The sequence below is a fragment of the Siphateles boraxobius genome, unplaced genomic scaffold (assembly GCF_051911475.1).
Source record: "Siphateles boraxobius isolate OS27281-9 unplaced genomic scaffold, OSU_SipBor_1 25, whole genome shotgun sequence".
Lineage (NCBI taxonomy): Eukaryota > Metazoa > Chordata > Actinopteri > Cypriniformes > Leuciscidae > Siphateles > Siphateles boraxobius.
This window is the reverse complement of record NW_027508866.1, coordinates 19,875,234-19,897,872: the sequence shown is the minus strand read 5'-3', so window position 1 is coordinate 19,897,872 and position 22,639 is coordinate 19,875,234. Positions and strand designations below refer to the sequence as shown.

Below are 22,639 nucleotides of genomic sequence, written 5' to 3'. Positions count from 1 at the left end.
TAACGTCATAAACCGAAATGCTTTCTAATTTTCTTTGACTTTTTGTCATCATCAATCGCACTGGCACACACACCTCAAATCTGTAATCATGAGAGCACAGCTGGGGTTAGCGGCACTGTCGTGATTACAGATCCGAGGTCAGTGAATCTACACTGTTAGAATGCAGTGACTCTGACCTCCATCCAGTGTGAAAATAACAGGTCACTTCAGATGCTGCTCGGAGGCAGATGAAATCAACAGAGCAGTTGATTGCCTGGAATCCAGCCAGGGTCATGCTGGAAACCTCCCTGCATTGCAGCGGTTAAGATATCTCAATTCACAGGAAGAAAATGGCTTTTCTCTTTATGGAGAAGCATTGCAATGCGACTGGGCACATTGGTTTTCAGATCTATCTTCCTTGACCAGGTTGTTCCCACATACAAGGACACTTTTGGAGTGGATTTGTTAGAGAAATGGGAAAGCAATCATGGCCTTGTACCTTTCAAGATAGGGATGGGCCAATAATCAGCACAGCTCTTGTCCGTTCTGTGGGAATTCATTGGCTTCTCTCTGATCCAGAAATCAAGGGATCTTAATTCTTTCTGTACTTTAGACTAACTGGATTCTCTACAATTTCTTTATTATTCATTCCAGCTCTCTTCCAGACATGTAGAGATAATTGGTTGCAACTTCCCATGCAGCCCTGAATGCTTATATCTTCATTTCTTAAAGTAATTTTCCTTAAATACAAGTTATAGGATTGACCCAAAAATGACATTTCTGTCATCATTTACTCACCCTCGTGTCGTTCCAAACCTTTAACACTTTCGTTCATCTTCGAAACACAAAGGAAGATCTTTTTGATAAATCTGAGGGATTTGTCCCTCTATTGACATTCTAAGAAACTACCTTTCTAGGGCTTGAAAGTGGTAGTAAACGCGTCATTAAAGTAAACAAAGCACTTGCGTATCTTAATAAAATTGAGGTTAAATCATTGGAGTCACATGGATTACTTTAATGACGTCTTTTTATACCTTTCTGAGGCTTGAAAGTCGTAGTTGCGTAGAATGTCAATGGAGGGACAGAAATCAGATTTCATTATTATCAGTATTCCATAATAACCACAGAAAATCATTTTAATCAATCATTATATCATATTATCATATTTACACAAATGTTTTATAGTGTAGCCCTCCATTTGTGAGTACAGTTTTGAAACCACAGTTATTGCCTTTCTGTGGTAGTGAACATTATTCCACAAATTCTGTGTCACCCGGTTCACCTTGTGTGTCCTGAATTTGCATATTCTGAGTATTTCTACTGCTACTTGCCTTAAGGATTTTGGTGAGCTGCAGAACTAGCCATAGCCCTTGAACATCTGGCCACAACTTCAATGTGCTGGTTAAAAAATTAAATGTTTTTTTATTTTGCCTAATACTCTAGCTGATAAAATTAGCATTCTAAGGGAGAAAGCATTTGTAAATGTATTGTTGCAGTAGATAATGCATCATATCATAAACAAGATGAATGACTATAAATCCATGAATCAAACCCACTTGGAATGGCCACAAGTTTTGACACAATTTTCCACACATCATTTTTGTGATTTATGTCCCTATATGTGGGTAGAGAAAAATCATTTGAGAAGAGGAAAATTGCACACAGTTGCAATTACCTTAATTTTGCACACACTTCATACAGTATCTGACAGTTGCTGCATTGGCTGACTGATCATTTGCATAAAGCTGTGCTTGAATCCTGCATCACCAAGAGTAACTTTCGTTTTTGTTGCCTTAAATGGCCAGCACGAACAACTTCTTACTTTAACTAAATGTCTTCTATTAGCCCGAGAGGTTGACTGAGAGAGCCTTGAAATAGCAGAAAGCAGGAGACGAAATGATGATGATAAAAATTAGCAGGGTAATTTTTTGTCATCTTAATTTCCTTTTCAATGCTCAGACTTCCTCCTGTACTTTGTCTGAGCAGCAGAAATCCAGCAAGTGTTATTATACCACACACTGTAAAACTGGCAGGGCAGCTGTGGTTGCCAGACATTTACCGTAAAAATACAGTTGAAGCATTTTAGGTTTTACAGATTTAACTTAAATTTACAGTAAAAAACACATTTCCACCAAAAATCGCTAAAAACCACAAGCTCAATACTAATATAAGGTGCAAAGTGTCATTCACACAAACACTGAACACCATCATGGGAACACACATGACATGAAAAAATGCAATAAACATTAATTTAACAACATTAGATGTAACATAACTGATTAGAAAAAAGAAAAATGGTTATTTCAATTGAAATACATCGAATGTGAAGTGTCACGTACTAGGGAATTCTGGGAATGTCCATTTATGTGTTTTTTTACTGTAAATTATACAATGATTTGTTCTTTTTCATTTCCAAAAACTGTAAATTTAACAGTATTTTACGGATAAGGTTAGACAACAGTTATTCAACCATAGTAAGAAAGCTTACTGTTAAACAGTTAATAGGTTTTTACTGTCACATTTGATGTCACACTTTTATAATGTCACAGTCTTTTACCGTTAAAATCACGATAATTTTTTACAGTGCACAAAAAGAAATGGAAAATTACAATGGAAGCTTGTTTCGTCCACGGAATAAAAAAAAAAAAAAGGTAATTGTGATTTTTGACAATTGTGACAATTGGTAATTGTGTCGCAATTACCTTTTTAATTATTATTCTGTGGGGGAAAAAAGCTTCCATAAATTGCAGCTTTACAACATCGTCCTTTGACGTTAAAACCCTCGAGATGGAGACAATCTTTTATATCTCTAACCTTTAAAGATCTCTTGAAACCACACAATCTTAAGATTAAACGACAATAGCAAGCATTGCACGAGCAAGAAAATAAGTAGCATTATAAAAAAATAATATTTTTTTTAATATATATATAAATGAATAAAAAACTGAAAAAATAAACAACAGAAATGTTCACTCTTTTTGAAGCCACACACACACACACACACACACACACACACACACACACACACACACACACACACACACACACACACACACACACACACACACACACACACACACACATATTGCTGTTAAGAATCTGTAGATGCTTCACTGCTATAAGACCATCAGTGTCAGTCCTCACAGAAGAAGGTAGATGTGATATCCGGATCTGCCGGGCAAAGTCAATCCATACACATGAATAATTTGTGTTCATTTGAGAAAGGGAAGGGAGGAGAGTGTAAGTAACACTGCATTATACAAACCTAGTTCATGTTAATATTGATGATGACATTTATAATCCAAGTGCTCATTTTGAAATAATCACAATTAAGCATCACCCTGAAGTGATCAGACATGCAACTGTGTTTGGATTCATATAGATATATAGTTTAGGGACAAATTTGTCTCCACGATTGAGCTAAATCTAATAACAACCAGGTTAAGTATACTGTATATACACTATATATAGTATATAGGGTTTAGTCTATTGTGATTTATAATTAGCCCTATATAAAATAGTAGAGGTCCCAAACCAGAAGTGAAAAAATGCAATGAATGACGGAATGAAAAATATCCTAGACAGCCTTTGAAAACAAGGCAGTGTCATACAAAGAAATATTTGGAGTGGTTTTTGTTTTTTTGTTTTGTTTTTGTGGCTGATGGTGAATTGAATATCACATGCATGCTGAAACGCCCCGGGCTCTTTTCCAAATCGGTTTCCGCTAATGTGACTTAGCTCAAATCTTGTTTTTTACAAACGTCTATTTGTAACTGCTCTAAATCTTCACGACTAGTGGCTCTTGACCACTTTTTTGCCGGGTACTATATGTTAACAACGACGGTTTTTTATTCAGTGTAACTCCCATGGGTTGCAGCAATGTTTTCGTGGGTTATAAATCTCGGTCAGGGAAAGTAGGTGTTTTTTTTTTTCAGGCAGACATTCTGGCCTATTTTTTTTATTGGGCCAATGAGAACAGCGGGCAGCCACATGTGACAGGTGCTTTACATGCATTTTTCTAGTGTCTGAATGCTTGTGGCTCCAGGGTTTTATTGCTTGTTTATGAATACCATCTTTTCTGTCTTTTTGTGTCCTGTTCATGTTTGCATAATAGACACATACTGCCACCAAACCAAAGTTTAGAGTTTGTAAGATTTTTTGTTTTTGAAAGAAAAAAGTACAGTAAGACAATAATATTGTGAAATGTTATTACAAATTAAAATAACAGTTTCTATTTAAAATGTATATGTTTATATTAATGAATTAATAATAATTATTATTATATATTAGTATTGATATATTTAAAACTTTAATTTATCCCAGTGATGGTAAAGCTCCAGTCTTCAGTGTCACATGATCCTTCAGAAATCATTGGTAACACTTTACTTAAAGCCTTTATGTATAATGCTTTATTATTGCATTCATAATGTACATCATAATAATGCATCAAATCTTTTCATAAATATTTGTAACCAAAGTTAAATGCAATATAATGTTTGCAGATCTGAAATTGTTTGTTTGTCATGTGTTTTAATGCATTATACTTTCTAAAGGTGTAACAATTAATAGATATTATATCTAGTATTATAATGCATTATAGCTGTGGTTACATTTAGTCATGAGACCAAGCAATGCATTACAATGCATAATTAATGTATTAAAATACTTTTATAAAGCATTATGTATGAAGGCTTTGAGTAAAGTGTTACCAAATCATTCTAATATGCTAATTCGACTCTCAATAAACATTATTATTATCAATGTTGAAAACAGTTGTGCTGCTTAATATTTTTGCGGAAACCACGATACATTTTTTTCAGGATTCTTTGATGTAAAAGAAGTTCAAAAGAACAGCATTTATTTGAAAAATAAATATTTTGTAAGATTATAAATGTCTTTACTCTCGAGTAATTGAATGGGTACTTCCTGATTAAAAGTTTTTTTTAAGTCTTTGCCCAAACTCAAAACCGCTGTAAAAAAACAACAACAACAACAAAATGTATGTTTATTAAAAAAAGTCTTTCTCAGGCCAAAGATTGATCATCTCTCCATCAGAGTGGAGTGGTGATGCACTGTTAGGGATTCAGTAATATAAAGGAAGTCTCTCTTCCTGTTTCTGCTAAAACAGCTGTATGACTTTAATAGCAGGTATTATCTGCACTGTGTGTGTGGTGGCATTGAGCTTTAAAACAGCTTGGCTCAAGCCCAGCACATTACACTTTAATCATCTTGTCTGTGTCTATGTGGCTGATTGTATTCATAGTCACACAGACTGGCTGAGGATGCCTGTTATTCCCTCTATCCATGAGAAGTGATGCAGGTCACGCTGTACAATCTGCACCCGCCATCAATCTCAGCACATCTTTCACTACCATCACAATCGACTTCATTTTCCCCCCAACAGACAGTGAAACATATATTTAGTGCGCTTAGTTTTAGTGGTAATGTACTCTTTGTATTCATGTTGGATTCACATGGTTTTGAAAAACTTTGGTAACATTTTCATTACAAATATTTTAAATCTTTTGACAGTCATTAAATTCTTTAAGATAAAAAGTTTTAGAGGCCATATTGTGCCCTTTTTCAAAGTCTTGATTTAGTTTTGGGCTCTACTAGAACAGGTTTTCATGCTTGAATGTTCAGAAAACACATTATTTTTCCCATATTTTACATTGTTGCAACTCCTTCTCAGTCTGTGAGAAGTGCTGTTTAGTTCCTGTCTCTATGAGACCCCTCCTTCTGAAAAGCACACTGTGCTCTGATTGGTCGGCTGGATCAGTGTGTTGTGATTGGTCAACTACTTCCAGCGTGTTTGGGAAATGTCCCCTTACCATATCTGCGAGTTTCTTTAACTTTGAAAGTAACTGAACTTTAATTCGACCACCATTGTTAAAACTCTGTCATGGTGCGTGCAGTTAGGGTTGTTTGCTATTCGAATCCACAATGGAGTTTAAAAAATATGTCAGACGACGAGGTTTAGGCTTTATTAAGCTTATATGCGGAGGAAGAAGTCTTGCAGGAACTGGTCGCGTGCAGTCCTACGTCACCGGACTATTTGCCAAATATTCATGGTACTTTAGACCACGATGGAAACGCAAACAGCAACTGATCTGGGGGGAAAAAGTTCCTGGGAAAAATTGTTCCGGGTAATTTCAATGGAAACGCGGCTATACATTATCTTGGTTATGTCATAAGTGAACAGTTGAAAAAGAAACCGGATGTGTGTCAGTATATTCGGTCTTAAAGTGACAGGAGCCTAATATTCCTGCTGTCTTTAATGTTAATAAATTTTAAAAAATACAGCTTTAACAAATATGAAAATATGTTTACTTTTAACATTTTACATTTCAGCAGCTTATATCATAAGTGTGCCACATAAAGTGTGAGTACCAAGCATCATTTCCAGGTGCTACCTTGAGAACCAGACAAAACAAATGATGTGCTCCCCTGATAATTGGTCCTCTTTAAAGTAAAAAAACAAAATAGGTCAAATGATCTGATATTTTAATTGATCTTGACACATAGTCATGAAGGTCTGCTTGTGATTTGTTTCCTGATTTGTCTCCTGTTGATATGGCATTGTTTCCAGGAAAAACAGATGTTGTTAAAGAACAACATAAGATAATTTTTTATCAACATTCCAGTGACCGTTATGAGACACTGTTTTTTCTTGTGTTTGTGATTTTCTTGCAGGGAGCTGAACTTCCGTAACTTCACTCTGATCCAGCTGAATGAGGAGTTTTCTCGGGGTCGAGGGCTGGATGTGGGCGCTCGTGCCTGGAAGGGAGGAAATGTCCTGCTCTTCTTCTGTGACGTGGACATCTTCTTCACAGCAGACTTCCTGAACACATGCCGTCTTAATGCCCAGCCCGGTGAGAGAAAAGAGGAAACACTATATATAGTAAAAATGGCCAACACTGGTGCTTTATTGTCGTGTTGGTATCATAGCCAGCTGTGTGATGGCATTGTCTTACTCTGTCTTAGGAAAGAAAGTGTTTTACCCAGTTCTCTTCAGCCAGTACAATCCAGCTGTAATCTACGGCAGCCGCGATCACACCCCCCCCGTGGAACAGCAGCTGGTAATGCAACACATTTCATCAGGAGATTAAAATGCTTCATCAAGTTTGATGTGATTAATTGCCGCATTGTGATGGAACACACGATCATCACGATCGCGTGGCATTGATATTCTGGATGTGTAGATAATAAAGAGCTTGATTAAATCTGCTGATAATGCGGAAAGCTGACATGAGGCTACGGGGCCAAATTACATTTTGCTACAACCGTAAATGCTGATTGAATTGAGAAAATCTATTGGCCTATATATTGGACTATAACGATAATGGATTATATATATATATAAATAATAATATATATATATTTTTTTAAATTGTTTTGCTCTATTAGAGTAATATAATTTAGCTATTACCATGCATAGTAGGGACAAACGGGGGGGGGGAAAGCATATAGAAGTTAGTCTCTGTCTCTCTTGACTGCATTTTGCAAAAAAAGACCCTTCATGATTTTGTTCCATATATATTCATTATGATGGGTTAATGCAAGAAAAATCACACATTTGTGTTGTCACATATCTGGAGGAAAAAAATCCTAAATAAGCCTCTGATGGGAAATGTTCCACTTGGGAAAAAGCTGTTTTCTTTAGTATTCTGTTTGTATATAAAGTTATTTATTTTATTTTAAATTTTTAATTTTGATGTCTAATTTCTGTTTTAGTTTGTTTTTTCTAGTTTCAGTTTATTTGCTTCATATTTTATTTTCTTCATATTTTATTTTAAGGATGTTAGGGCTACCAAAGTTAATGCTCTGCTATCATTTTTAAAAAATCAGCACAGGTTTGTGTTATCTAGTGGCTTTTAATGTATTTTAGTGATTTTCTAGTTACATTTTTATTTCCATGAAAATACTTAGATTATTTTTGTTTTATTTTTCGTTAAAAGTGCTGTATGTACATTTTTTTTTGACTATAGTAAATCATAAAAGTACCATAATATTTTTGTACAGCTTTAAGAAACATGCAAAATTCAAATACTTGTTTCTTTGAAAAACAATGCAACAGCCAGTTATTCTACTTTGAATGTGCGTTTCAGGTTGAAATGTGTTCTGTTTTGGTTTGTGTGATCTTGCCCACTGACAGTTTACCCAGTAGTATTTCAACACCCGGGTTGCCAGTTGGTGGAACACAGCCATGGAAGTATTGCAGCCATGGAAGCCAGCAAACGTACCGACTGAAAACTTAACACTACAATGGAGGCGTTTCAGGGAGTTCAGAAACCATGCTTACTGAAATAGAGAATAACTCTCTTTGGAGTGACATTGTGCTTTGTGACTTTGCAAACCTTTTACATGGTCAAACAGCAACTTCCCGCCCACTGCCAGTTTACTTAGAAGTGTTTCAACACCCTGGGTTGTCAATTGGTGGAAAACATAGCGTACTGCAGCCGTGAAAGCCAGCAAACTGGGTCAGAGATCGCAGATTCTACCCGACCTAAAAAGCCTCAGCATTCATCTAAAAAGCTCCATGACCAGAGGCATAAATATTGGAGATGCGTTTGAGAGATGGCTCTCTGGCAACTCGCACGAGCGTACAGTCTAGGGTGACCAGACGTCCCGAAAAATTCGGGACAGTCCCGAAATCTAAGCTGTTGTCCCAAATCCAGAATCCGGCCCTAATTGTCCCGAAAATTATACTAAAGCAAAATCTTGCATAGTTATTAGATATGATAAAACATTAAAACTGTCCGTGGAGGTTGAGTCGTCCTGCTGCCAGCCCTCGCCGACTGCTCATTGGCAGCAGCATCTTTTTTGTTTCTTTTTTTGAAGTTCTACAAAGATACAGTAGGCGCGAATTTAGATGTGCATTGATAAGCTCATTTTCATTCATTGTTTCGTTTCGTTGACATGGCTGGTGTTCCGGACCCCAACACGCCACTAAAAAGCAAAAACATCTCTGCGGGTACCGGGAGGAGTGGGTGGGGAAGTATCCATAGTAGCCAAACCCCCATCTGGTCACCCTAGTCCAGTCTGAGGAGGTCGGGGGAAACAGCTCTCTCCAATATTTAGAATTTGGACTGCAGTACCCTTTTCCACCACTAGCTGTCAATATTACATACTGCACCTTTAACGATAATAACACTTGTTGAAATTCTTGTCAAAATCACCATCATTCTTTGAGTTGTATAGTTACTGGCAACTGGCAGTTTTATTTACTCTCCAAATCAATTTTTACACACATTTGCGACTTGGCAAGGGATAAAATTGGACCGTGAATGAGACACAAGACAGCAGTAGACAACTATAAAGAAGTATATTAGTGTTCATACTCATCCGTATTTATTCTTTTACAGATCATTAAAAAGGACACTGGCTTTTGGAGGGACTTTGGTTTTGGAATGACCTGCCAATACAGATCCGACTTCATCAATATAGGTAAATGTCCTTTTTAAGATCATTTTGAATTTAAGAAACACATATGTAGAGACAGTATGTAGAAGTAAAAGACACAAACCGTCAAATAATAATGCAATCTCAGTGAACACACCAGGCCCGACCTGTGAGAATCAAGCTGTTCTCATGACTTTAACCGATTACCTGTGTGGACATGAGTAACATTACCTGACACAACAAGGGCTGATCCGGATGCTTCAGCAGTGTTTAGTAGAGTCACATGACGTGGACATCTCAGCAGACAGGTGGCAAAAAATCCTATGCTCCATTAAGGGAAGTCAGTACTTTATTTCATAAGCACAATTAAGCAAATACATAAGCTACATCATATTACACTACTCTTCAAATGGAGATTCGGACTGAACAAATACACATTTACACGCTTTCCTACACAATAACACAGGAACAGACAACAGAGCTGTTTGTCCTGAGGGAAGTTCAAACTTCCTTTTAACAACAACAGATGATGTATGTAAACAACGTGTTCATTCAACATTTAGTTTTTTGCGGATGCATTTATTATTGCAGCTGACCGCATTAACAATACAGGGGTCAAATTTAAATGCGCTGTTGCTGCCTTAAATAAATAGGAATAATAAGCTATTTCTGCCTTCTTTAGAATATTTTCTTCTTTTAAAAGGATAGTTTACTCAAAAATGACAATTATTTAATAATTTACCTAAATTACATTCTTTATTTTGTGGAACTAAAAAGAATTTAGTAAAAAGGATCTTTGTGTTTTTTTGTCCATGCAATGATGTTTTGGACTAATGATGTTTGTTGTAAATTGTTTCAACGTTGAAAAAATATTAAACAATGTTTAATGCTAAATGGTTGTAAAAAAGGTAAACTAAATATGTTTATATCAACAAAAGTACAGATCTGTACAGAAAGACGTTTAATATAGCGTTGCAAAATCTTACTGAGTAATCCTTTATCCATGATGTTGATTCACCCATGAATAAACGTTGAATTGTCGGATGGGTATGGACAGAGACAGCTGGAACATTTTTCAGAATATCATCTTTGTGTTACACAGAAGAAAGTAAGTCTTAAAGGTTTGTAAGGACAGGAGGAGAGTGAGTCTTTTTTTTTTTGATGAACTGTCCCTTTAAGAAGTCCTTGAGATTTTTAGATTATCTGACAGAACCACTGAACATGTTGAGACTGTAGCCACTTTTCCACCATCAGGGCGAACCGTTCTCATTACTTAACTGTTCCATTACTTAACTGTTCCATTACTTGCTGATCCGGCCTAACCGGTATGGACCAGGCTTGTGCAAAATTCCGAATTTCAGAATTGGCCTCCATTCAATTCATGAATTGGAATTTGAATTGAATTGACTCCGCCCCACAGGAAGTTGAATTGGAATTGGAATGACAGGAAGTGGAATTAAATTCATGGCAATTCAAAGAAATTCCACACAGTGACACATAGGGTGACCACCATCAAACAAACCAAATGTGGGATGATTACTAAGTTTGTGTGGGACATGTTACCCATACCAACACTAAAACATAACCTGAAACTGTTATATAATGTCCATTTAACTTAATAAAAACATTTGTGTTCTGCATTTCAGCTGATAAAAATACTTTGTTATTTAGTCCCTTCCAGACAACACAGTTACATCACCAATGTAACATAACATGTCTTTATTTTACTTGCCATTTAAATTCAACATCACTGAGCAAGGCAGCAGGCATCATGCAGATCACTATTTTTGAAACAGTTCTGACTAAGTCCAACTAAAATCTAACAAAATAAATAATGAACAAATAAAATATAAAACAACATGATATTAGTTTATTGACAGCCTTGTATATTAAGAATATTAAACCAAACACTTTCATATTTTTAGAAAGGATGTGAATTAAAACAACTACAGCAGGCAATAAGTTGATAAATTCTGTTAAATTAACATTTTAATTTACCGAATTATCCATTTGTTTTCTGACAGGGAACACATGGAACGAATCACCGCTCAACATTTTGATTGACAACCTACTAGTGACCGTGTTTACTCCTTTCTTTTCAACCATTGGATATGATTTTAAAAACGGCTGTTGTATTTGTACTTCTGACGAAGCGCTGTTAAATATAGGTGAAAAACTGGCGAAAAAGGAATAAATAAAATGCTTTCTTAAAAAGGCAAAAGAACGCATGCACATTTTCTTAATATGATCATTAAAAACAAACAGACTGATAAAAATGCGGGACATTTTCTTAATATGCGACGTGGGGGACAAGGGGTGAAAATGCTGTGCTGAACAACACAAAGCGTGACGGGTGGTGGTCACTCTAGTCACACAACAGAAAGAATATGTTGAATCTCACATACATTCAGCGTTAGGAAGGTTACTTTGGAAATGTAATTGCTTACTGTTATAAGTTACCCATTATAAATGTGGTTTGGATTATTTTATTTGGATTACTTTATCAATGTAAATCAATTTCCTTTAAATTTGATTAGTAACTAATTAAATTACACATTTTACCTCAGTAATACAACTAAATACAATTACATTCATTTTGTAATTCAATAACATAATTTCATTACAGGTAACTCACTCCTCAACCGTGCATACATTTTATTCTAATATATATATATATATATATATATATATATATATATATATATATATATATATATATATATATATATACATACAAATGTCCACCTAAAATAGTTTTTTTAAAAACTAAAGATTTACTAAAGTAATTCTGGGAGTCATGTTCTGAGTCATGTTCTATCATGTTCCACAAAATTACAATTACAATAAATCAAACTAAATTATTTGTTCTGTGACTAGAGCTTTTAACATTCATTGCTGGGGGAAAATATTTCCTGTTAATGTAATCTGTACAAGTAGTTCAAACTAATATCATTTATAGAATATGTAATGCAATCGTATCTGACATATACTGTAAAGCTTCATTGTTAAACACTTCACTTAAAATATCTATATGAGTTTCTTAGAATTTGTTTTGAATTGCAATTCTGCTTCCTTTAATTAAAATTAGAATTGTAATTCTAGATCCTGTTTTTGACATCAATTCAAATTCAAGAATTGAATTGGAATTTAGGAGTCATTCTCAATTCAATTCTGAATTATGCACAAGCCTGGTGTGGACATGGTTTCATTTTTACACTGTAGGCTGATAACGGAGCTCTTTGGAATATGTTACAAATGTGTCAGTTGTTGCCAGTGTTGGGGGTAACGCATTATAAGTAACCAGAGTAATCAGATTACTTTTTCAAATAAGTAGTGCAAGTTAATTTGTTTGTATTTACTGACAGCTCTCATGTCCCTATGTTGAGAGAAATCGAGTGCAGAGGCGTTGTGTGTGCTGTAAAAGTTTGTAATCGTGCTATGCCGAACCAATCTCAAGTGGAAATATAACTGGAACCGTTTGGCCAGAAGAATTTGCTAGAATTTGGATTTTAGTTCTTGATAAGACTGGCATTAAATGTTGAGCTCCACTGGGTTCCATCTTTTGCTATTCAATAAATGTGATAATGTTCATGGCCCTATTGACTGTCTCCTACTCTTCCAGGGGGGTTCGATGTGGATATTAAAGGCTGGGGCGGCGAGGACGTGCACCTGTACAGGAAGTACCTCCACAGTAATCTACTAGTAGTGCGCGCCCCGTCCCGTGGCCTCTTCCACCTGTGGCATGAGAAGCGCTGTGCGGACGAGTTGCCCCCGGACCAGTACAAGATGTGCATGCAGTCCAAGGCCATGAACGAAGCCTCACACGGCCAGCTGGGAATGCTGCTCTTCCGACACGAGATCGAGGCTCACCTCCGCAGACAGAAACAGAGAAGCGGAGCCAAAAAAGCTTGATGGATGCTCTTCTTTACATGCTCTCAAAGGGATAGTTCACATGAGGACATTTTGTCCTCGTTTACTCACGCTTGTGACATTTGCTGGTCTTTGTTCTATGGAAGCAAAATGTTCTGGTTGTTCTTTTCACTGCACAATAAAGTCATCATAAAAGGGGTCCACACGAAGCCCAACGTTATGTTCAAAGAAGCAGCCATGTCCGTTTTCAGGGAAAAAAAATAATTCTTGTGAGTTAAATCTTTTTTATTGAATCAGGTCACAAAAACAGTTTGAATGATTTATACACAAATCGATGATTTCGAATCTGAAAATCATGTTCTCTTTCTACTGTCTTGGAAATCTTGGAATATAGCACAAACATTAAGGCTGAATGGGTATTGACAGAAATTTCATGATTCGATTCCGGTTTGCAGGCTGATTCAATTCCGATCTCGATTCACAAGCTTTTCATTTTAGTTTGATCTAGATTCAATGTGTGAAACATTTTAATTGAACATTAGTTCAGTTTTTATATTAATACAATTATCATAACTTGTATACATTTAATGTCCCTACTAAAACAAGAAACCATCAGTGAAGTTCTAATGTTTTGCACTACAAATACCATTACAAACATTAAAGGGTTAGTTCGCCCATTTAAGACATGAAGTTGTATGCAATCCTTACCAGCACTATAGTGTATACACACTGACCCACTCTGTTGTCACCCCCCTGGTCCGAGTTCTGACCGCTGGAAGTTTTTGAATGAAGTAATCCCGGCTACTTTCCGGGGCCACAAAACTGTGCGTTTTTACGTGAAAAAAAGATTTGCGTTTCAAAGCTTGATTAATTTAACACAAAAAAAACACGCCGGGTAAAATTCATACCTCAGTTTTAATGCGGCACTATTTTCCTTCCGTTTCTATCAATCCGCGCTGCTGTCAATGTCAACAGTGCGCACGTGACGATTAGCTGTTGATAGCGCGACTCGCCGACAACATGTCCGACTACGAAACTTCAGATGATGAAACTAATTTTAGAACAATTTAGAACATTAAAACAATTACAAATTCAGTGAGGGCTTTCATGACGGATTTATTCAAACATTAATTAGCCTATTGAAGAACAAGTTAAGGAAAAATATAATATAGTACATAGCCTATATTTAGCAAATGTACCTCTCTAGAATTAATTTTTCTTGCTGATTATTGAGTTTATGAATTACATTTTTGAGTAGCATTAAGAGATGTTGTTTACAAGCTGTTTTATTGACATCTTTCCGCAGTTTAAACACTGATTGATCGACTTAATGACACGTGTTCACGATCAGTGTTCAAGTGCTGCTGCTTTGCTTAAACTGAAGCGCTACAGCAGGAAATAGCGCCAAAACGCCAATTTATTGTTTGAATATTGGAATTGACAGAATTGCAAAGCTGAGACTTTGTTTCATATCAAAAGTAGCAATGCACAAAGCTTATTGCGATTTATTGAATGGGAGACGCGCTACAAATATTGATGTTTTGTTCACGCTTCAACTTGGGATTTAATAGCCTACTCAAGATTGGTTCATCAAAATGAAAATTGATTAACATTGACAAATTGCCATAAGTAGCCTACTTTTGCTGCATTTTTGAAGTTTTAAAGCGCATTGTATTAATCGCATGGAAAAGAGCAACCTGTACATTCTTCAGAATTTCTCATTTTGTGTTCCACAGTGATTCTTATGGAACAACACGAGCGCGAGTAAATGGCGACATATTTAAGTGATGTTATTGTACCTCCACCACTGCATTACGATGAAACTCAGATTGTGGATCGTCAATCAGTAGATTGCGTCGTATGTAGCCAAATCTCAAGAGGCATGTCTCTGGTGCTTGATCTGATTCAGTCAGTGTTATGCCACTAACGATTACTGCATTTTCCACATTAACGCCTTCCCGTTCCACAACATCCATTTCTGTCAGATTCTCTGTACGTACTTGTATCGATGATTATCCACCACAGACGCTGCTGAGCGTGAATTTTAGTAGATCGACTCGACAATTCAGTGTCAAGTGCGAGATAAGATGATAATTTGAAATGGAGGGTCACGAGGTGGTCTCAGACGAACAGGTGGTTGTAGTTTCAGACGACGACGTGATTTTTGTGACGGATGATGACGTGATTTTTGTGACGGATGAGGAGATGTTGCAGATTCCACTAGACGTGAACATAACTGAGATTCCTGATGACATCCTGAGACGTATCCTGCTTGAGGTCGTAAAAGAAGACGGAGATGTTGCTTTTAACAGACTGTCTTTGACGTGCCGCAAATTCCGAGATGTTGTTTCAAACGAATCTTTTCGAAATGAGGCTCATTTCGCTTGGCTCATCAAGGTTGTAAAGCGGCACACTTGCCAGGTCTAATGTGTCACACTTGTAAATGGTTCTATGTTGTTCGATATGGGCCAACTGATCAGAAGATAAGGAGCGGCTACTGGAGAGAGGGAAGAAACTCAGCAGGTAGATGAAAACTCAGAACTTTGTTTACTGGCTGGAATCTTGCATTCACTGAAGAAATTCTTAATTGCAATTTATCTGGAGCATTTAAATCTCAATACTGTCACTTAACAACATACAATGTATGATAATGCTTATCAACTCTCTTTTTGAAATTACAGGAAGTTGAACTCAACTCAAACAAATCAATTCAATTGATAACAATTGTCATATACTTTGTACAAAAATGAAATAATAAAATAAAACTTTGAAAAACTCAGACTCAGTTTATGACCCAATGCAAACTCAATAACTCAAATCACTTTTTCCCTTTTAAAATGTAACAGTCTTTTCAGCCAAATGAATCAAATATTCAAGATCCACTGAATTGATTCAGTTAATGTCAGTTCAAAATTAAATGACTCAGATCAAAAGAGTTGTTGACTCTTTTAGAATTGTTCAGAATCAATGTCTCTCAGTTCAAAGCTCGAGGAAAATTATGCAAAAACAAAGTCTCAGTCCCATTTGTCCAAAAACGAAAAGGAAAAGATTTCTCATACCAGTTCGATGAATTCAAGATCAAAGTTCAACAATCAAATGGTCTCTGTGGGTGGCTCGCCTTTTACATACGTGTCTCACGTGTCAAGGATGGTGATCACAATTTCTCAGAAAAAACACACGCACACAAAAAAACCCAGCCTTGAAAAAACACAAGGCAGAACAATAATTAATCTTCCATTCAAACATCAACAAATATCATGTATACACTTCAAACAACATATTAACTCAATATCTTGAAACTTATAGAGCTCGGGCGTAGACGTCATGGAACGGTGCATTGTGGGTAACGGCGGCCATTTTAGAGGTCACGCATAGGCTGGTTTGGAATAAGGTAATAGCGTAACCGTCCGATCTCCGGGTAAATAAAGGAGTTTATTTATTTAAAAACGATTGTATTGCTCCAGAATGAACAGAACTGTGTCCATGGCAACGCTCTGTTTTTCATGGCAACAGTGTGTTATACTTAGCAGTGGTCTGTTATCAAGAAATAACAGACCGCATTCAACATTAGTATTCAAACAAGCCATGTAATAATAACAATTAAACTACAGAGCTCCAGCAATAGAATAATATGTAAGCTATTAGTAATAATATAAAGCATTTTAACATTAAGCTAAAGAGCTACAGCTTCAGCAACAGAATACCATTTAAGGTCCAGTGCAGAGGAGACTAGCTAGAAATTACCACTGCATTTGTGTCTATAGGCCGATGCTTTCTAGAATTGTAAGGTACAAATTATGCCATAGCTTGTCAGTATTACACTAACCTAGTCTATCCACCGAAATCTAGATGAATAAACGAGGTGACATTGCTAATCGAGAATATATATGCTGATTTGGCTAACAGCAGCTACATCAGTATAACAGCTTGCTGCCAAAACACAGCAACGTACTTTAACGTTAATCTGAACAGCAGAACTTCAGTTAACTGCTAAATGAATACATTCAATATAAATGTAGCTAGCTAGTTAACTCTGGCAGCTGAAGATCTATTGACCATGTGATAAATAAATATAAAACGTATGTTTCAGTTGCTTCAGTTCTAGTGCAGCTAACCAAAAACGTCTACTCTCTGGCATTGAATGTAGCTGATACGGAGCCGGACATGGGCATTCTCTCCTTTTTATCTTATGCTCAAAGCACTCAGTTTCTAAAAAGTTTTTTTATCTTCTTTGAATTGTTAAAACAACCAACAACAACACACGTAGAGCCTGAACTCATTCTCTCACTGCTAATACAGTACGAACCGGAAGAAGGCAACCGGAGTCGTCGTCATGGCGGCGTGCACTGTTTAGAGAAGAATAAGGTGGATACACGACATTGGACATTGGACATTGGACATTGGTTCAATCTTCAGCTGGCTGGCAGGAGCCGCCACTGGCATGTCATGTGACCTGTCAGTGGCTGGCTGGCTGGCAGCTGCCAGTCTGATTCTAGCATGTCACGTGACCTGTCAGTAGTGATGTGTCCTCCCGTATCGAGGCTTCTAAGCGTGTGTCGAGTAATCCGGGATGATTTCTGTGAAGCGCGTATCGAGGCTTGTGTCGGTGACGTATGTGGTGACGTTTGAAGCCTCGCGGGCCGCCTGTACCACGTGACTGCTTCAGGAAGTGGTTCGCGGTTTGGCGGTCTATTTGAAATATAAGGGCCAGCAAAATGCAATGGATTCCCCCTCACATTTTGTGGACTTGGGACTTTGCGAGTTTGTTAGCGATCTATTCAACCTTTTTTTGCGATGGAACCATGCGATGTCATTATAATCACACTGCACGTTTTACATTTATTGTCCACTTGATGGCACAATAGAGCAAATGAAGCACCATGAAGCTTCGGCACATGAGTGAACCAATTTGGATGGAACGCTTCAATGCTTTATGAAGCTTCATCTCGCCATCACTACCTGTCAGTGGCTGGCTAGTTGCCTGGCAGTCTGCCTTTGCCAAGTTTCAAATCCATTGGTTTTTAGCAGTTTTTGTGTTTTGTGTTTGGGGACTGTTATCCCAATTAAACCAGTCAAATGGCCATGATCAGACTGGCAGCTTACTGATGCTTTGCTCGACGCTCATGAGTCAGCCGCGGCTGATCAGCGAGTATAACGCGTTGGCTGACACTCTCGCTGCACGGAAATTAATTATTTTCTTATTAAGCATATAATGTCATGCATCTATTCTTTAGTATAATTGATGTTTTGGGGACTGTTATCCCTATTAAACCAGTCAAATGTGCCATGATCAGACTGGCAGCTTACTGACGCTTTGCTCGAGTCGCTCGAGGCTCATGAGTCAGCCGCGGCTGATCAGCGAGTATAACGCGTTGCCTGACACTCTCGCTGCATGGAAATTAATTGTTTTCTTATTAAGAATAATCTCATGCATCTATTAGTAGAATTTATGTTTTGGGGACTGTTATCCCAATTAAGCCGCGGCTGACTCCATACGTCCAACAAAGCGTCAGTAAGCTGCCAGTCTGATCATGGCACATTTGACTGGTTTAATAGGGATAACAGTCCCCAAAACATCAATCATACACAAGAACAAAGGCATGACATTATATTCATAATAAGAAAACAATTTATTTCCTTGCAGCGAGTGTCAGGCAACGCGTTATACTCTCAGTATCAGCCGCGGCTGACTGGATGAGCGTCCAGCAAGCTCTGTAAGATGCCAGTCTGATCACGTCCATTTGACTGGTTTAATTGGGATAACAGTGCCCAAAACATCAATCATACTAAAGAACATAATCATATCAACAGATGCACAATAAATGACCTAGAAAGGGAGGAACACAAAAAGTGTCAAAAATCAATGGTTTCTGAAACTTGCCAAAGGCGGCAACTAGCAGCCACTGACAGGTCACGTGACATGCTAGAATCAGACAGACAGCTGCCAGCCAGCCACTGACAGGTCATGTGACATGCCAGTGGCGGCTCCTGCCAGCCAGCTGAAGATTGAACCCCTACTGGAGTAATGTCACTCTTCATTGACTCGTTTACATCTTCGTATGTGATTAGCTTTAGCCCAACGTGCAAATTAGCACTAGCTTACACACTATTCATAAGCGACCTATATGAACGCTAATATCACACTACTCATTTGCCTGTCTGCAACAGTTTTCTTGTAAAATATCAAGTCAATATAAAAAAACAACTCACCAAGGCAAGAAATTTCACATATTATTCAATTAGAAGATAATATGCGGTGCTTTGGTGCTCGGTGTATCTACATCGGTTTTTATTCTCGATTCTCTGCCTCGTCTTCTTCTCACTTCGGCATCAGCTCTTCAAAGTTATCACTTTCACTCAGAAATGTAATCTTTTGATTGCATTCAAGTTTCTTTTTCTCAATATCTATCTTTTGATGCGGAGTATCTGCTTCGTCTGACTCGCTCGCTCGCTCTCTCTCTCTCTCTCTCTCTCAATGTCTCTGACAGCTGCAGTGTCGCCGGCGCAGTCTGAGTGCACTGCTAACATTGGCTCATTGGGGTGTCAATCAGGCCCGGACTGGCCATCGGGAGCACCGGGAGAATTCCCGGTGGCCTGGCGACTAAAGCCTTGTTTATACTCGACGCGTCCGCAGGAGCGCGAGTCTCCGCTGACTGCGCGCGCACCTCTCCAAACGGACGAGGCGTTTATACTTGACGCGCTCGCCGTTGTGCTATTATGTGAAACGAAAGGGGGCGACTCGGAGTAATTCTCCTCTAAACCACCAGGAATCAGCAGTGAAGAAGTAGTTTGCCGTTTATTAGTAGTTTATTAATAGCTGATTCATATTAAAAGAGTAATAAATGCAGTAGATTTATTGTATTTTTTTGTACAAACTAGTTAAACAACTGAAGCCTTATTGAAGAGTGTTTAAACCTTAATTTCATCAGCAGGGCTTACTTCTGCTTATAGGCTTATTTTGTAAATGTAAGCAGTTACTTTAGACAAGTGCAAACTGGGTCCTTAATTCAAATGTGTTCCTATTCACAAAATGAGAGGCTTTTATGATCGCCCGTCAATGCAAATGTATCTGTGTATATAAGGATCATAAACATGCTGGTACAGACGTACCAGTTCGGCCAGATACGGCTCGAAGTCGTTCATCTTCGGATGCGGCGCCGCGCGCGATGTTACAAAAAGTTCCGTGCGCACCGCCAGGCGAGTCTTGCGCACCCAACGCGCACGACCGCCCACACCGCAATGACGTCATTTTGCCGCGCGCACCTTCGCGCTCTTGCGGGCGCGTCGAGTATACACAAGTTTACGCGGCAAATCGTGGGCGGCGCCATAACTCTACACATATGCACTTCATTTCCGCCGGAAGTGGTTTGCACAGCGTCTGCACAGCGTCTAACCACTCGTTCAGGTGCTTTCGCGAGTTTTTGCACCCCACTACCGCACACGTCGTTCCCGAACCACTTTTATTCATGTTGTAAGTTAATTGTTATCCTCTTTGTCACTGCGATATCAGTGCTTTGTCGGCACAACGGAGCTAGGTAGCATTACCAGCCCGCCAGAACCAATAGGGGCTGGCTGCAGACTACGGGGCAAGTGGAGCTCCATTCAAAAGCGGAAATACGTCACCTCCACTGCGACCTTACTGTCTATGACTGCGACCGAGCGCATATATATATATTTATTTATTTAACCGAGCGCATATATACGTGACCTCACCTAATCTTCACACACAATATCAAAGCAGTATACCAAACTTTTACGGTTTATGACTTTTAAATATAATATTATAGTAAAAATAATTTCAGAATTTTCTATTTAAAGCTAAATAACATGTACAAATCAACCAATGTAAAATAATGAAGAATAATTTCCACAAATTAAGTTTTAATTGTTTTTATGTAAAAAAACAAAAAACAAATAATCTACACAAATAAAACACAATAACTGTATGGTCCCTACTGTAAAAAAAATACAAATATGAACAAAATAATTATTTAGAATTCTGTATTTAAAGCAAAATAACGTGCAAATCAACCACAGTAAAATAATGAAGAACAATTTCCAGTTAATTGAATTGTTTAAAAAAAATATATATATATATTGACAACACACTTGAATTACAAAAAAGTGACCAAAATTGTTACATCAAAGACAACACTGCGCGCACACACACTTCACTGTTCAAGACCTCCATCATCCAAAAAGCAATCCCAGCTACAGTAGCCAGGGTTGTCATCTGAACCCCAAAAGCACTCCCCGTTGTCCATTTCCCTGGTAGCCAGCCCCAAAGTCTTTGTAAAGCTGGCTGCATTGTAGGCGGCTGCATATAGAGATGGTGTACGGCTTTCTGTACATTTGACAGTGTCTCTCTGAAAGTCTTTTCCAATTCATTGCACCTGTTCAATATCAAAACACAATGAAAGTCACAATTCAGACAATAAATGCACAAATCTTTAACTGCCAAAAGTTTCATGTTAGGGAAATGGAAGAGGGTGAAACCGTTTTAACTGAAAATGCATAACGTTAAATTCTCTTCACATTTACACTTCTCAATACAATCAAATCCCCACTAAACAGAATTAAACAATAAATACAAACATACCTGCCACACACCAACACTAAAATGTTATCTATATGTGGTCTCGGGCCATTAAATAATGCTCAAAATGGAGATTTGCGTTCGTGCATCTCTTAACTAAAAAAATGGCAAACATTTAAATTAACAAGCAATCAATATAATTCTCACATCTGCACACTCTACAAACATTATATTTTTAAAAAATCATTAGAATTAATACCTGAATAGAAGGGGAGAAAATCGCTGATGTTTCCCGACAGCGACGTATGGAATGTAAAAACCCCGCGAATTTACTCCGCCCCGCCCCCGCGAAGTGGAGGTGACGTACTTCCTGTTTGAGAGTGGAGCTCCAATCGCCCACAGTCTGCAGCCAGACCCTTCTCGCCAGAACGGAAGTGGATTGCATAAACGGGAGGAGTTTAGGATGTAGAGCGGAAACGGCTCAAAAACTTGTGTATAAACAAGGCTTAATTTGGCCTGCTGCCAGCCAGCGTTTTTATTTTTTATTATTATTTTATATTAGTGATCATTTTCGAATTCGTCATTCAATAAAATTATTATTAATAATAATAATAAATAAAATCACGAATCTGTTAGTCTTGACTGGCAAGGCTAACTTACAATTCGACTTTATGCCTCAGCCAAACGGTTAAACAAAAAATGCGAGCAGCGCCCGATGATGGAGAGGGCCAGGTGGAGCAGAGAGGGAAAGGGGAAAGAAAGAGAAAGCACTCCAAAATGTTGCAAAATTACTGCCTGTTCAGGCCTTCAAGAACAGGTCAGTTTCATCTGTAAATACTGTAAATTTTTCTT

General features: G+C 37.7%; 2 protein-coding genes across 7 annotated transcripts in view; both read left to right on the top strand.

Moving 5' to 3' along the window:
• LOC143750170 (chondroitin sulfate proteoglycan 4-like) overlaps window positions 1–9,190 on the top strand; it is a 445,241-nt gene extending 436,051 nt beyond the window's left edge. Inside the window, exon 11 of the transcript XR_013207120.1 lies at window positions 9,181–9,190. The gene's annotated coding sequence lies outside the window, so the exon portion shown is untranslated. The remainder of the gene's footprint in view (window positions 1–9,180) is intronic.
• The window catches only part of csgalnact1a (chondroitin sulfate N-acetylgalactosaminyltransferase 1a), a 38,973-nt gene extending 22,943 nt beyond the window's left edge, over window positions 1–16,030 (top strand). For 2 of the 6 annotated variants that reach the window (XR_013207123.1, XR_013207125.1), the window contains exons 5-9: window positions 6,673–6,851; window positions 6,964–7,058; window positions 9,345–9,426; window positions 13,004–13,915; window positions 14,387–16,030. Coding sequence is in view for 2 of the 6 variants with exons in the window: in XM_077243069.1 (XP_077099184.1) it covers window positions 6,673–6,851; window positions 6,964–7,058; window positions 9,345–9,426; window positions 13,004–13,293 (646 nt within the window). In the remaining 4 variants the exon portion in view is untranslated. Of the gene's footprint in view, window positions 1–6,672; window positions 6,852–6,963; window positions 7,059–9,344; window positions 9,427–13,003 lie in introns of all 6 variants that reach the window. The other 4 variants (XR_013207124.1, XR_013207122.1, XM_077243069.1 and 1 more) reach the window with 2 other exon arrangements.
• The last annotated feature ends 6,609 nt before the right edge of the window (window positions 16,031–22,639 follow it).